This window comes from Rattus norvegicus, chromosome 19 (genome assembly GCF_021556685.1).
Source record: "Rattus norvegicus strain SHRSP/BbbUtx chromosome 19, alternate assembly SHRSP_T2T, whole genome shotgun sequence".
Lineage (NCBI taxonomy): Eukaryota > Metazoa > Chordata > Mammalia > Rodentia > Muridae > Rattus > Rattus norvegicus.
The window spans coordinates 23,785,722-23,799,930 of record NC_141552.1 but is presented as its reverse complement, the minus strand read 5'-3'; the positions used below and the strand labels follow the sequence as shown (position 1 = coordinate 23,799,930).

General features: G+C 46.0%; 1 protein-coding gene across 4 annotated transcripts in view; it reads left to right on the top strand.

The window, feature by feature from the left end:
• The window catches only part of LOC147999176 (disks large homolog 5-like), a 57,385-nt gene that overhangs the window by 38,866 nt on the left and 4,310 nt on the right, over window positions 1–14,209 (top strand). Inside the window, exons 1-5 of one of the 4 annotated variants that reach the window (XM_087596501.1) lie at window positions 182–336; window positions 1,398–1,557; window positions 2,751–2,894; window positions 3,527–3,689; window positions 12,635–12,684. In XM_087596501.1, the coding sequence (XP_087452627.1) occupies window positions 1,547–1,557; window positions 2,751–2,894; window positions 3,527–3,689; window positions 12,635–12,684 (368 nt within the window). In that variant the 5' untranslated portion in view covers window positions 182–336; window positions 1,398–1,546. Of the gene's footprint in view, window positions 1–181; window positions 337–1,397; window positions 1,558–2,750; window positions 2,895–3,526; window positions 3,690–4,400; window positions 4,895–12,634; window positions 12,685–14,209 lie in introns of those variants that run through there. The other 3 variants (XM_087596502.1, XM_087596503.1, XM_087596504.1) reach the window with 3 other exon arrangements.

Here is a 14,209-nt window from a genome sequence, read left to right as displayed (position 1 = left end):
TGGCTTTGGAAGCATGTGGTGCTCAGTGGCTATGCCACAGGGAAGTCTCCTGAAAAGGGCACATCAGTTTTTGCTCAGTACAGGGAGAACATTAGCAGGGAGGCAAAGTCTGTTCTCCGTGACATCAGCCGTCCCTTCGTGGACATTCTATTGTCTCCTAGAGAGACCTTGGAATCCCTGTGATGTCACCAGTATCGTTGTGACAACCAATTCCCTACTTTTTCTCTTAGTGTCCAAAGGATATATCCACAGACATATTTGCACGTCTTTGTAGGCGCTTTGGGAGAGTTGATGTTAATAGAGAAGAGTCTAGAGTGAAGCAAAGGAAACCTAAAGGTAATGATGGACACAGGACATGGGGAATGTGGAGTAAGTTCTGGGCAGTGTATGTTGAGCTTCCTGTCAGGGGTGTGTGTGGAGGTCTTCCGCTGGCCTTTTTAGTAATGGGCCACAACCACTGGAACATCTCCACAGATATTGAATTCCATGATTATCACAATTCCTGAAAGTCAAGGTTTTCACATCATTAGTTTCTCCATAACCACATGGAGGATATGGCAATGCCTATGCTATTATTGGGTGAACTTCTAGTCTTTACTTTTACAGTGCATTTGGTATGTTAAATTGATATAATAACACCATCAGGAGTCATGGAGGGTATAACTTTTCTGAATTAAACAGGGCATCACTGTACTTCACTTTCATTGCTTCTTTAAATTCAGTGACTATCTGACAGTAGTAAGAGAGAATTGTGCTCCTGGCCATGACCTTATATTCTTAGAACTCCTCTGACTACCTCTGGCTGACGGGGCCAATCTTACCTTCATACATTAGAGGTTCTGTGTGGCAGATATTTTTCTACAGTAGCCAAACTATTTGGGGCAGGTAGAGAAAGAGCCTGTAACCTACTGGCACTTCTGGGGCATTTGTCATTTCAGTAGGGGGAATTAATAAGTCTGTTGACCATGTCCTCCCCCTACATGACTTTTTAATGCAAAGTTATTGGACTAGAGTAACAGTGTAGGATATCTGAGTATCCCTGATCAATCAAGTCATTGTCGATGCTGAATTGATGATCTGACTTCTGAAACCAGAGGGGTGAGGGTCCTGAAACCAGGTTGTAGCCTGCGTACCTGATAATAATCCTAGAGAAGGCATCTCTCTGGTACTTGTAAGCCTGTGTGGGCGGGCATAGGGAACACCTGGCTGCTTACATCTCTTGGTCTCTATATAGTAGTGGGGGAACTGTGATCCACTTAGGATGCCTCTTACACAGACCAAACTCCTTGCAGTGACACTGGCTTCCAAGCATGTTCTCCTGTTTGGACCTCACTGTGGTCTGTGTATGCTCTATGCATTCGCCCCATGTGGGTTCACTTGTGTTCTTCTACCTACAGAGGCCTGCAGACAGACGTCATCCCCTGAAAATGTCCTAAACAAGGTGCAGGCCAACGAGGAAGAGGAGAGGCTGAATAGAGAACTGGAGCTAACTACCAAGGAGAGAAATGAGCTGACAGATCGCCTCCTTTATGTGACAGGTGGATCCATGAGCAAGAGGTATGCATTGCTCCAAACAAACGACCTTGTTCTAAACCTCATCTCCCATAGAGAGGAGATTCAGAACCTGACCCTTACTGAGGAGTGAGTTTGGAAATGGACTCTCTGATTCCTCCTGTTGAAAATCTGAACTTGTGATCTGAGTGAAGAATTCAGGGATAAAGTCACTGGAGCATGAGTTCCCAGTGTACAATTGGAAAGCCCTTGACAGGTGGTAGCTTTGCAAGGTTCTAGGTGCTGTGAGTTTGTGGAGAGTGTTTGTACTTGCTAGGAAGGTGACTGAATGCTATCATCTCATGGCAGCAGCCGTAGGTGACAGGTCCCACATTCTTCATATCAATGCTTAACTAGAAGGCCTGAGGGTCAGGCCTGTTCCTTCTTGTCTGTGTGCCTTAAACTCTGAGACAGTAATGGTGCATACATTTCTACTGATTCTCATTGTGCTCTTTCCATATTTGTCTCTCTTTCTCATTCTCTGAGTCTGTTTACTTTGCTTTTCTTGTGGGTGTGTCCCAGTTTGTGTGTCTGTGTGTGCACAGGTCTGCATGCATATGCACAACTTTTATATGTTTCTGTGTCCCTCCACCCTTGGAATTTAGGGGTCTGGTTTTTGACCTCAGGATATACCTGTATAATAGTTTCATGGAGGTGTAAGTACTTTATTTTGGAAGCCCCACTTTCAACAGCACAGTTCTTTGCCTGTGTGGTCACATTTGTCTATACATTTGTATGCCTTGGGCAGATTATAAGTTTGTGGCAATATCTGGTCTCATCTCCAGAATTATGTGTACTGTCTGCCTCTAGAATATTAGTTATTCGGCTTGTAGCATTCCACTTGTCAAAACAGGAAAAATGAAATCAGAGGTTTCTGGATGTGTGTGTGTGTGTGTGTGTGTGTGGGGGGGGGGGGGGGGGGGTTGGGTAAGCTCTGTGGCCTAGGCTTTTGACAGCATAACAGGTTTGAATGCAGATCCAGACCTCCTGATTGAAAAAAGCGAGCCAGGGAACCCTTTATCTGGGTGCTTAGCTTCTGTTGTCCTGGGCACACAATTACAAGTTTCTGAATCTGAAGAAGATCCAAATATGTAGAATTCAGAAAGTGTCCTTCCAGGGCTGGGGTAGTACAGGACACAGCCTGAGTTCATATAATCCTAAACCTCGATGTTCATTGGGTTCTATCTTCCTGGGGCCAGCCCCTACTTCAGGCCAAATCCATTTTATGAAAACTTGAAGATAAAGGAGAAAGAGGTCATGTCATTACTGCACAACTTAGACACAAAGAACATTGAACATCGTGAGAAATTTCAGGAGCTCAAGAAGGAGATTAACTTGTATTGGTAAGTACTGGTCAGAAGGGCCCATCACTTGTGGAATATCCATTGCTGCCTCTCTTTGTTCTGGACTGGAGAGCCTGTAGCTCTGGGCCCATCTCTTCTGCTGTTTAAATATCACTGTGCCGTGGGTCTTTTGGACTCAGTTTCAGTTCCATAAGAGACTGTCAGTTATCACCACAGTGTCTATGCATCTTTAGAAGGCTCTGGATAGAACTACACTGATTCAGGCATCAGAGTGTTATTAGGCCAACCTGCGGCTCTGGGGTCATACCAGGTTTAACAAAGCTCAATGTGTGGACCATATGGTTAGCATGACCTCCCTTGGTTCTACTGTCCTCTTGTGGTTGTTTACTGCCTACTAATTGATGCTGTCCCGATGCATTGGGCTCTCATGGGTAGTTGTAGATCCCTTGTTCTTTTGGAGAGACATGGACTCTTATTGGTGCTTGGGTCACAGGAACAATTTATTCTTCCCTGGATTGGCCGTTTGCTGTTTGTGCAGCAGCCTTACATGTATGGAGATGTATTGTATGAAGTCTTTATGGGTATCTGGGTCCTGGTGGAGTTTGTGGTATTTGGCAGTTGGAATGGGAGGAAGAGGCTTCAGGATCTTACTATGCAGAGTGTGTTTCCAGCAACCTGCACAGCCGGCTCCTGATGGACCAGGCATGTATGAAGAAGAAGTTGGTCACATTGAAGCAGGAGAGCAAGGAGGTACAGCGATATTTGTTTGAGTTGAACCGGAAAGATGAAGACAAACAGGAGAAGACCAGCAACCTCCAGACCCAGCAAAATGTGGTAGGAACAAGCAGCTGAGTCAGATTAACAATGTCTGATACCATTTGCCTATTGGATACATCTTTGCTTCCCCTATCATCTTTCTAATCTCCCCACACCCAGTCAGTCACCCACCTCATGTGATAGTTATTCATTGCTCTGTCTATGCACAAGTATTCTGGGATGTTAACCACTCTTCAGAAACTGAATTATGGGCAAGTACACTTCTCTGCCCTTTTTGTAACTGCAGTCCAGAAATGGTGACAGAGGAATAACATATCACATGACTGCATCTCCCTATCACATATTGGATGCTATGAAGAGTTTTGAACGAGTTCTTGGTCGTGTGACAAAGGTCATACAGGGGTCATGTGATGGTTGGAGGCACCTTGTAGGGATAAGAACCAAGTGCAAATGGCAAATGAGTCCTGGTCATTGGCTTTGATCTGGGTATCATGTGGCCTTCTCCTTTCTTCCTGCACCCCAATGAGGTCTCTCCCCATTTCCCCATTCTTGGTTTGCACTGGTAGAGTCTGAGGAGCAGCTTGTTCTCTCACAGTACTGTGAGGGTTGCTGGTGATGTTCCCAGCCTGCAGAGATATCAGCAATGATTTCAGTGAAAAGATCAGTGCTGTGTGTCCAATGCAGCTGAGGGGACAGAAGGCAGCAACTTGACAGCTGGTGTGCATGTCCCCACCAAATCAGTGTCTTAATAGCTGCTTCTCCTCCCAGGTCTCAGGAACTGCAGGAGACATGGCATAGGACGGATCCCAGGAAGATAGCCCCATGAGGAATGAGTTTGTCTCTCAGGAGTTCCCTGTGACGACAATCCTCACAGTCAAAGACTTTTTGGGGGAATATTCTTCTTCTCAGATAATTTCCTCAATGTATAGAGACCCTAAATTTATGTATCCGTATGCCAGCCTGTCTCATTGAGGTATTTCTCCTTTCTCATACCGACAACACCATTTGAGAGACAACTGAGGGGACTGCCTTGACGTCTTGTCCTAGAGGAGAAACAGCACTACAACTGTGTTTCTAAATGTTCATTAAGAAAATGCTGTTAAGAAATGTTTTTCGTTATGATTTTCATTGAAGTTTTCTTTTTGTTATTTCATAGTTATATATTCTGGTTACTGTTTTTCATTTTTTATACCATTTTAGTTGTTCATTTTATGCCTGTTTTTTGTAAATTGTATTCCTTATGAATAAAAATTGATTTGTAACTCTTGACTCTTAAGACCATCTTATTCAAGGGTCCTTCCCCTCCTGTAGACTTAGAACTGACAGCTGGATATGGATCTTTGCATGATCCAGTGAATTCAATGCCACCAAGGGGTACACAGGGTGATAGTGTCTTTTGTGTGGATAATGTGACTTATTTTATGGACACACACTTTATGATGTAATCACTGACATACTGTATCCATGCTGTCATGTGTTCTGCTCATCCTAGTCTATATCAGTCTACAACACACATTCCTTATTGACTGTGTGCACCAGATATTGAGTAACACACACTCATGCCTGTAGAGCTGCAAAAAAATGACAACTTTCACAAAGGAATATAGAATAATCCTAATCGAGAACCATGTGCCTCAGTTTTTCTTACAATACAGCATTATTATTAAACCACAAAGATAATGACCATCAACGTCATTTTGGGAAATAGGTTTTTATAGGTGCTGTTTCACTTGATCATTCATATGCTGTGTTTTTTATTGTTGCTGATTATATTTATTTTTATCATTTAACTCAATGGATCTTTTTTTTTTTTTCAAATGTATGTCTGGGCCACTCCTGACTGCATTTCCCTCATGATCCAAAAGAGGGAATAGCATTCCCCATTGTAGATGATTGTTAGGGACCATGTGGTTCTTCTGAGAGAGCAGCAGATGCTCTAACCTGGGAGTCATCACCATAGCTCCTGTAGGTAGCTTTTGTCCTTCCAGGGCATGTGCTGTACTAGGTGGACACGATCACCTCCCATTTAGGAGAGAGATCTCAGGATATGTGTATGTACAGGTGGTTGAGCAGTGCCTGCTCAATGTGGTAGGCTGCTAGGCAACCGACTGAACCCCAGCCCTGCTCCACCTGCATTCTTCGAGTCAGAGTTTCTATAGCCCAGGATGGTCTAGAATGCATCATCTACCTATGTCTTTTTTCCACTAATGCTAGGATGAGGAGCATATGTCCTCCACACCCTTCTTTCCAAACAATGAACATGCTCATGGTCTGGTTATCACATGGCCATGAGGGAGGTAAATAACACTCAGCCAAAACAGAGGCACATTGCCACAGTCACACAGACAGCCTGGACAGATCTGACACGATCAGCACCAGGTTTGACTGCCACTACTTGAAGCAAGGTCCTCCAGTGTTAGGACAACCATTCAAACCGCAAAGAAGGAACCTGTTCCCAGCATCCGAGGAGTGGGAGACCCAGAAACCCATGTGTCAATGTGGCCATTTGGAAAATGGAAGAGGGGAGGCAGGGAAGCAGCCAGAACTGGACACAGTTGCAGGGACCCAGGCAAAGAGGGAATATTGGGGCAGAGTCCATGAGATGTCAGTAGGCAACAGGCCAGCTGGGACTAGTGTGGGTACAGGGCTTCTAGTGTGGGTGAGAGAGGAGCAAATGTAGCAATGGTCAGATTCTGATGCAGCATAAAGATGGGAAGGAGCTTAGACCGTCTCAGTGTCATATAGGGACATTATACTCACTGATGGGCAGTATGGGGATTGCAGGGTCCCTTATAGTGGTGTCTGCAGGTGTCAGGGCTCTGTCAGACCTATGACTATCAGGCAGGCTCTGAGTGCAAGTGAGAGTCACGGGACAGGCCCTGTGTACAGCCTGGTTTGGGGACATTTCCAGGTGCCCCATGGACTGCAAAATAAAGGCAAAGGACACAGGGAAGCCAGCAGTTCCCATGCACAGGACATAAATACTTGTAGACCTTTCTAGAATTTCCATAGACCATCTGTCACTAGTCCTCACTATAGAAGGCACCAGCATTCTGCCCTCTACTTCAATTGGTGAGACAGCTAGTCTAACTCCAGCAGTAAGGCCTCAGGGAAGACAGTAAGAACTCACAGGTGACCTCTTTTACTATTGAAACAGGCTCTTCCTATGGAGCCCAGAGTGACCTTAGGGGCCTAATTCTCCTGCCTCACAGTGACTGTAAATTCAAATCTACCTTCAAGAGCAATTGATTCATAGCACAGGGGGGAAGATCAGATTAAGGCTATATAAAGGCCCCAGGGTGGTAGGATTACCAGGGTCCTAGTAAGTTTCTCCAGCCTTAATTACAACCTGAGTCAGTCCTGCTGTGTGGGATATCGCCTGCTGCCCAGTGATATCACAACTTGGAATTCTTTGTCAAATATAAGCTGTTATGGGAATGAAGTAGCCACACAATAAACACTGGTCTGGATACTCCTAGGTCAAGAATCCCCTGTTGGAAATGCCTTGGACCGCACCATTTTACATTCTGGATCCTTTGGCTTTTTAGCAGATTTATAAATACAAAAAAGAAAAATGGGCATAGTAATTTAAGCCTATGATCCCAGTCATGGGAAACTGAGTCAGGGTGATGGAAGACTGTAAGTTCCAGGGCAACCTGTGTTTCAAGAAAAAAAAAAAAGGCATGGTGAAGATTCCACTCAAGTAGAAACCAAAAGGCTTTCACATGGGGCCTGCCATCCACTGGTCAGCACTCCCATTGTCACAGCCACAGGGAGACACTGGGGAACATTTCCCACTGTCTCTCTTTGGGATGCAGTCCACCCCATGATTCTATGTGAGGAATCCCCCAAAGGTTGCATCATGTGAGGGACCTAGATAGTTCCAGGATTGGGAGAATTCAGGAGTTTATAATTAGGGATGATCTACAGCTATGGCAAAGCCTTTTCCCTCCACATGGCAGCCCCAGGTTTGGCCCCAACAGTAAAAATAAAATCCCCCCAAAATAATGCCAACAAAATATCACGAAGCCTAAACGTCTGACCAGTCTCCTCAAAAGTGCACAGGAACCTGACTCCACATTTAGGACCCACTATGGCCTCTGTGACCTGTGAGAAGGGATCTAATATGGGAATTAGTACAGTATGACTTATCCTTATGGATATCTTTGGTGACAATCACCACCTGACCCCTGAAAACCCATCTACCTGGGAGGCTCAGCACTCATGTCACCCAAAAAGCCCAGATCCTAGGGTCAGCATGGGCAGGAGGTGAAGAAAGTTTGTCTCTCGTGAACATCAGTTGCTGCTCCTGGCCTGACTCTATCCTCAGGAGACAATGTTGCCCCAGAAAGTGTGGGTGTCAATGGCTCTTCCCAGGCCAAAACTGGGATACTGCTTAAGTTCCACAATGCACAGCAGTGCTCACTTTAGAGCTAAATGTTCTACAGCTAAAAGGGGTGGGTGCTCTGCTGGCCACGCCCCTCCTCAGCAGTGTTTACTGCACTCTGAGTGGAGCTTCAAATGAGAGGGACTTCTTGAGGCTACTCCCATGGAGAATGGCAGATTCATCAGAACAGGGCACAGGGTGAGTTCAGAGCACAGCTGGGAGGAATTTAGGGATGCCAAGCCATGACTAAGACCAGATCCTGGGCTGACAGGCAGTTGAGCTGGAGAACTGGCATCCAAAGTGTGACTGCCTGAATTCCTCTTAGACCAAAAGCCCTGGATCTGAGCTACTTTGGTGCATTCTCCTGAGCAGGATCCCAGACCCAGCTCAGAATCGGGGCTGTGCATGGACTTTGGTGCTGGCAGCAGGTGGCTTAGCCACAAAGTGCCCAGCTTTCCCATCTGTGCCCACTCAAACTCTTCTGTCTCATTTTAGGTGTGTTTGGTATAGTTTTAGACAGGGTATCTTGTAGCAGCACAAACCTGCTTTAACCAACACTGTAAGGTAAAAGCAACCCTGAATTCAAGATCCTCCAACCCCTCTGTCCCAAGTCCTGGAATTAAGACCTCCAGCTGTCACCATTTTACTTCAGCATAGGATCCATCTGTGTTAGAGTGAGCTTTGGAAATACCAGAGTTCCTTAGAATTCAGGTTTCCTTAATTCTTAGCAGGAGTTTTGTGATGATGCTGATGAGAGAATCAGGAGTTAACACTGGGAGAGGTAACAGTCCTGGCAGCCCTGAGTGCGCAGTGAAAGTCAAGACAGAAGCCTGCTGATTAGCACCTGAGTGAAAGTGGGAGGATTCAGAGTTCAAGAACAGACTCAGTTACATACCTAAGACCATATTGCAACATTTTTGTTTCATTTTTGGCTTGTTTTCTTTGAGACAAGGTGTTAATATATAGCCCTGGCTGTCCTGGAACCCATAATGCCTCTACCTCCCAATGGATTGAATTAAAGGCATGTGCCAACATGCACTGCCACTAAATAATTTTTAATTAAACTTTCGGGCAAAATCCAGTAATCCCAGTGCTTAAGAGGCCAAGGCAGGGAGATATCTGGTTTCCTGACAAGTTGGTCTACGGAGAGCATATCAGAACTGCCAGGGACGAACAGAGAAACCCTGTCTCAAAAAATAAACAACAAAATGTGTTTTTTTTTTTAAAGAAAAGAGGACGGGGGGGGGGGGGGGAATTTAGCTCAGTGGTAGAGCGCTTGCCTAGGAAGCACAAGGCCCTGGGTTCGGTCCCCAGCTCCTGAAAAAAAAAAAAAAAAAAGGAACGATTTGTCAGAGAATTAGAGGCAGAGATCCAAAAGATATTGGGCAGTTCAGAGTCTAGCTTCTGAGATGAAACTGGACACCCTGGGGTTAGGGTGGGGATTCTCATCTTGGACTGGTAGACAGAGGGTGGCTTCAGGGATGGAAGGCTCAGTCAGTCATTAGTCAGGATTCTCAATCAAGAGGGTGTTGTAAGATCCAAAATGTGTGAGCAGTGTTCTGCATGAGACTAGAAGAACCCACCTACCCATACAAAATAGCCAATGAAGAGTAATCACAAGCATACGTCTGGAGGTCCATGGAGAGGTTAACGTCCACCTTAGTGTGGATTATTCAGAGCACAGGTGGAGAGGAGTAGAAGAGCTGATGGTGGCTGAGGCAGGAGAGGAGTTCGGGTGTGAATTTGAGCCAGTAAAACGAAGCTTGGAGGTCGGGCAGAGCAATGAGAGGTCTAACAGCATAGCTGTTGATATCCTTCAGATTAATTTGTCTTAAGAACCTCATGCCATAGCCAAGGACAGGAATAGATCTGACTATTGAGTGGCTGGGCTCACATAGCCCAACAGGTTTGGCCTTGCCTCTGTGGGATTCCAAGTCTCTCCCTTTAGACACAGCCATGGTGAAGGTGTAGTAGTAAAGGTGCAGTTTGCTTTGCAATGCTTGGCTTATGGTGTTGAGTACTTCATGCTCCACAGAGTTAGGGAATGTCCTAGAAGCCAGGGAGGCTGAGCCATGAGGAAGACAGGTCTCTGGGAGAGAGAAATGATAACCAAAGTCACTAAGAACTTCCTGAATCACAGTGTCTGTTAACCATATATTTGATTTACTTATTTTATGTGCCTGAGTGTTTAACCTAATAAATGCTTGTGCACCATGTGGTATGTGTGGTGCCCGTGAAGTCCAGACTGATTCCCTAGAATTGCAATTACAGGTTAATAGGAGCCACCATGTGGCCACTGGGAACTGAACCTTGGTCTTCTGCTCTTAGCCACTAAACCAACCATCTCTTCAGCACCACCCCCCCAATTGTATAGTCATTAAGATTTAACCATTTGGCCTTCAGTATTTGAATTAATACAGATGTGACAAGAGTTATAGTTAACATGGTGGTTCAGGTATAGACAGGCAGGCATCTCATTGTATACAAAATATGAATCCTTCCTTCCTTCCTTCCTTTCTTTCTTTCACTTCTTCCTTCCTTCCTTTCTTTCTTTTACTTCTTTCTTTCTTTCTTTCTTTCTTTCTTTCTTTCTTTCTTTCTTTCTTTCTCTTTTTGTTTTACTCTTGGAGACAGTGTTGTTTTTTGTGTAGCTGACCTGGAATTAGCTCTGTAGAGGAAGCTGGCCTAGAATTCAGAAATCTGTCTGCCTCTGCCTCCCAAGTGTTAGGATCAAAGGCCTGTGCCACCACCACCACACATCCTTCTGTTTAAAGGAAAAATGTAGTCTTACAGGTCAGCATGAGTTTAGCACCGGTATAGACATTTTCCTAGGCCTCAGGAGTCTAGAGTTCATGAAGGATTTGCTGCCTTCCCCTTTGGCCCTGGCTAACTATGAGAGCTCCACACACGTGGGTGTTTGCTTCATTAGAGTCTGGAGGATGAGGGTCACAGACTGAGGTAACTGTGTAGAGCAAAGGATGCCTGGTGAAGGTCAAGTGGGTAAAATGCTGAAATGCTAAGGGAAGAGGCCTATGGTTGCCGCCTCCTACACCTGAGACTTCCAACCCAGAAAAGCAGGGGGTAGAGAGTGAGGATGCAGAGTGCACACAGGTCAGGAAAAGGCCATGTTCCTGAAGCCTCCATGAGTGGTGGACAGGCTCTGGGGCACCATGAGGGACATCAGGAGCTTCTACACTTTGTAGAATAACAGGGTTCCATGCTACCTCACATGCCCACGTTTTGCCCCCTGCTACAGGGAGAAGCCAACACCAGAGTCTTCCAGCTCCCAGCCCTGCTTTTGCCATGTAGGTTTATCCAGAAAGAGCTTGGAAGTCCCTGGACCTGGAGTCTCAGGTGGTTGTGAGCCAACTGACCCGGGTGCTGGAGACTGAACTCAAGTCTTCTGAAAGAACAGCAAAGACCTGTGCGCTGCCTGGCCCAGCCAGGGCTGTGAAATGGTGTTTATTTTCATGCTGAACAAGCCCAACAACAGTTTAGGTCCCTAGAAGCCACATAAACCTGGATGCAGTAGTGTCTGTCATCCAGCACTTCCCACAGGGAGATAGGAGCCTAAAGTGGACAGTCTCTAGGATTAGGGGGAAGGGCTAGCCTAGCATACACAGCCATGGATGAGAGGTAGAAGGTGAGGACTTGTGCTCAGGTTGTCCCTGGCCTTTACACAGGCACACACACACCTGCACTCACAGAAACGCCATACAGACATAGGTGAAAAAGGAAATAAAAACAAACAACATTGAAAATACAATATACTGGGGCTGGAGGGATGGCTCAGTGGTTAAGACCACTGACTGCTCTTCCAGGGGATCTGAGTTCAATCCCCAGCAACCACACATTGTGTCTCATAACCATTTCTACTCTCATATACTACCCTTTACTGTTGTGTCTGAAAACAGGGACAGCGTACTCAGATGGACAAAATAAATAGTTTTTTAAAATCCTTTTCTTAAAAAAAAAAAAAACTCTTCTGTGGCACATGATCATTGTGTGATTCCAAATGTTGCTAAGTCAGTAAAGTCCAATTGCTACATGGTACACCAGTTGTGTCAGCCTTGGTAGTAGAGTGGCACAGTTGAATAGATGCTGGTCACTGTGACCAGGCAGCCTAGAAAGCTAACCATGTGCAGAGAAGGCTGTGCTGTGTCCTAGTCCTCTACCCCACACTGCCCCTCATCCCTACGAATAGAGCAAAAAGAACAGATGAGGAATGTTTCAGGTTTCTTTCCTCTTTGATTTCCTTACTAACCTAGCCCTGTGCTACATGTGACCTTGTCACATCCTCTGTCCCATCCCTAAGCCCTCATACCTGTCAGATAAGACAGGGATCTTGCTTTGGGGGGAAGCTCTGGTCCCTCTCTGTCCTAAGAGGCTCTGAGCCATCGCTGAAAGAGAGTCCTCTGAGGATTGAGGGACGTCCATAGCCCGTGCTCTGACTTCCAGGAAGGTTTGAGGAAGGTGGTCCTCTTCCTGTGGTTCCTCTAGTAGGAGCAGTCCACACTTGGGACCAGCTCCCACTGTCAGAAAAAGGAGGGTGGCTCTGGTCTTTGCACAGCTCTCCAGCTGAATGAACAGTGCAACTCTCCTCTCTCTCTTGCAGGAAGTCTCCAGTCTCTGCTGTTCCCAAGACAAAGGAAAGGAAAGTGCTAAGTGAGTGTTCCTGGGATCCTTTAATACATTGTATGCATTGTCTTCATTAATGTTTCTGTTTAATTTTTTATTCCATGTGTATTGATCTCCTTGTAGGGGTGTGCATGCCAAAGCATGAGTGTTGAAGGTGGAGGAAAATCCATGGGAGTCACTTTATCGTACCGTGCGGGGTCCCAGGCTCTGCTCTGGGTCATTGAGCTTCTTTACAAAGAGCTTTCATGCTGAGTTTCTTGCTGGCTCTGATTTCAGGGAGAGCATCTCATAGAGCCCAGACTGGCCAGTAAACTACTGATCATCCTACCTCATGCATTGCCATCTAGTTCATGAAAGGTTGAGTTATTGACATGAGGAACTGGGGATGGGCAGAGGTGCATGACGGAAGCTATCACTGCTCAGTGGCATGCCTTTGGGGACAGATAGTTTTCATCACTGAGGTGTCATTTCAGTGCAGTGCTCCTCTGGAGAGAAGGAGTTTCTTTTGCCAGGGCATCAAGACAGGACTTGAAGGTGGAGGTCTGGAGGCCAGGCCTGCATTCCTCTTCAGAAGCTGCAGTCCCCACTCAGGACAGTGCTTTAGCACAGGGTCACATATCCAGTTCTACCCTGAGACCTGCTGAGTCACATGCAGTTTGTGCTGAGAAGCAAACTGGGGTCTCCTGCAAGGGCAGTGAGTGCCTCTCAACCACTTACTCATGCTTTCCTTAATTGTACACTCGAAGTGGGGTGGGCATGACATATGTAGGGGTCAAACACAAATCAAGGGAGTTTTTTCTCTTTTTGTATCAGAGAGGGCCTAAGGATCAAACTCAAGCCCTCAGGATTGACAGTGATGCCTGGACCTGGTGAGTTCAGGGTAGGGGATGAGGGTTTAGTCCTAGGGATGGAGCCCAGGACCTCACATACGCTAGGCAAGTGCCTAATCACTGAACTACATCCCCAGCAGATGTTGGTTGCAAGAGAACTTGGGCCCTCACCATGCTAAAGGAGCACTCTATGACTTAGTGGCCCCAGCCTGGTAGTCTTGTTTGTAACCTCTGCTGTGTTTGCATGCTGCCTGAGCTTATTAATATAGCCACATCCTCAGGGTGACAAAAACTTCATGGAGACTCCCACTGTCAGATACCTGAAGACAGGTTTCAAAGAGAACAGGTAACCAATGTAGAAGTCTCACAGTGTTCGTGTGAAGTACATGGAATATAAGTCCTAGATGACAGAATGCTCAGAACACTGGTGTCCCCTCTGTTGGAAGTAACCAGGACCACAGATCCCAGTCTTTCATCACACTTGAAGACCCCTAGCTGGCATGGTGGCACATACTTCTCATCCCAGCACTTGGGAGGCTTAGTCAGGAGAATCTCCTGAGAACAGGAGTAGGAGGGAGGTTGGGGATTTAGCTCAGTGGTAGAGCGTTTGCCTAGCAAGCGCAAGGCCCTGAGTTCGGTCCCCAGCTCCGAAAAAAAGAAAAAAAAAAAAAAGGAGTAGGGGGACAGCCTGGCCAACCCATCAGGTGTTACCTGCAGGTCTA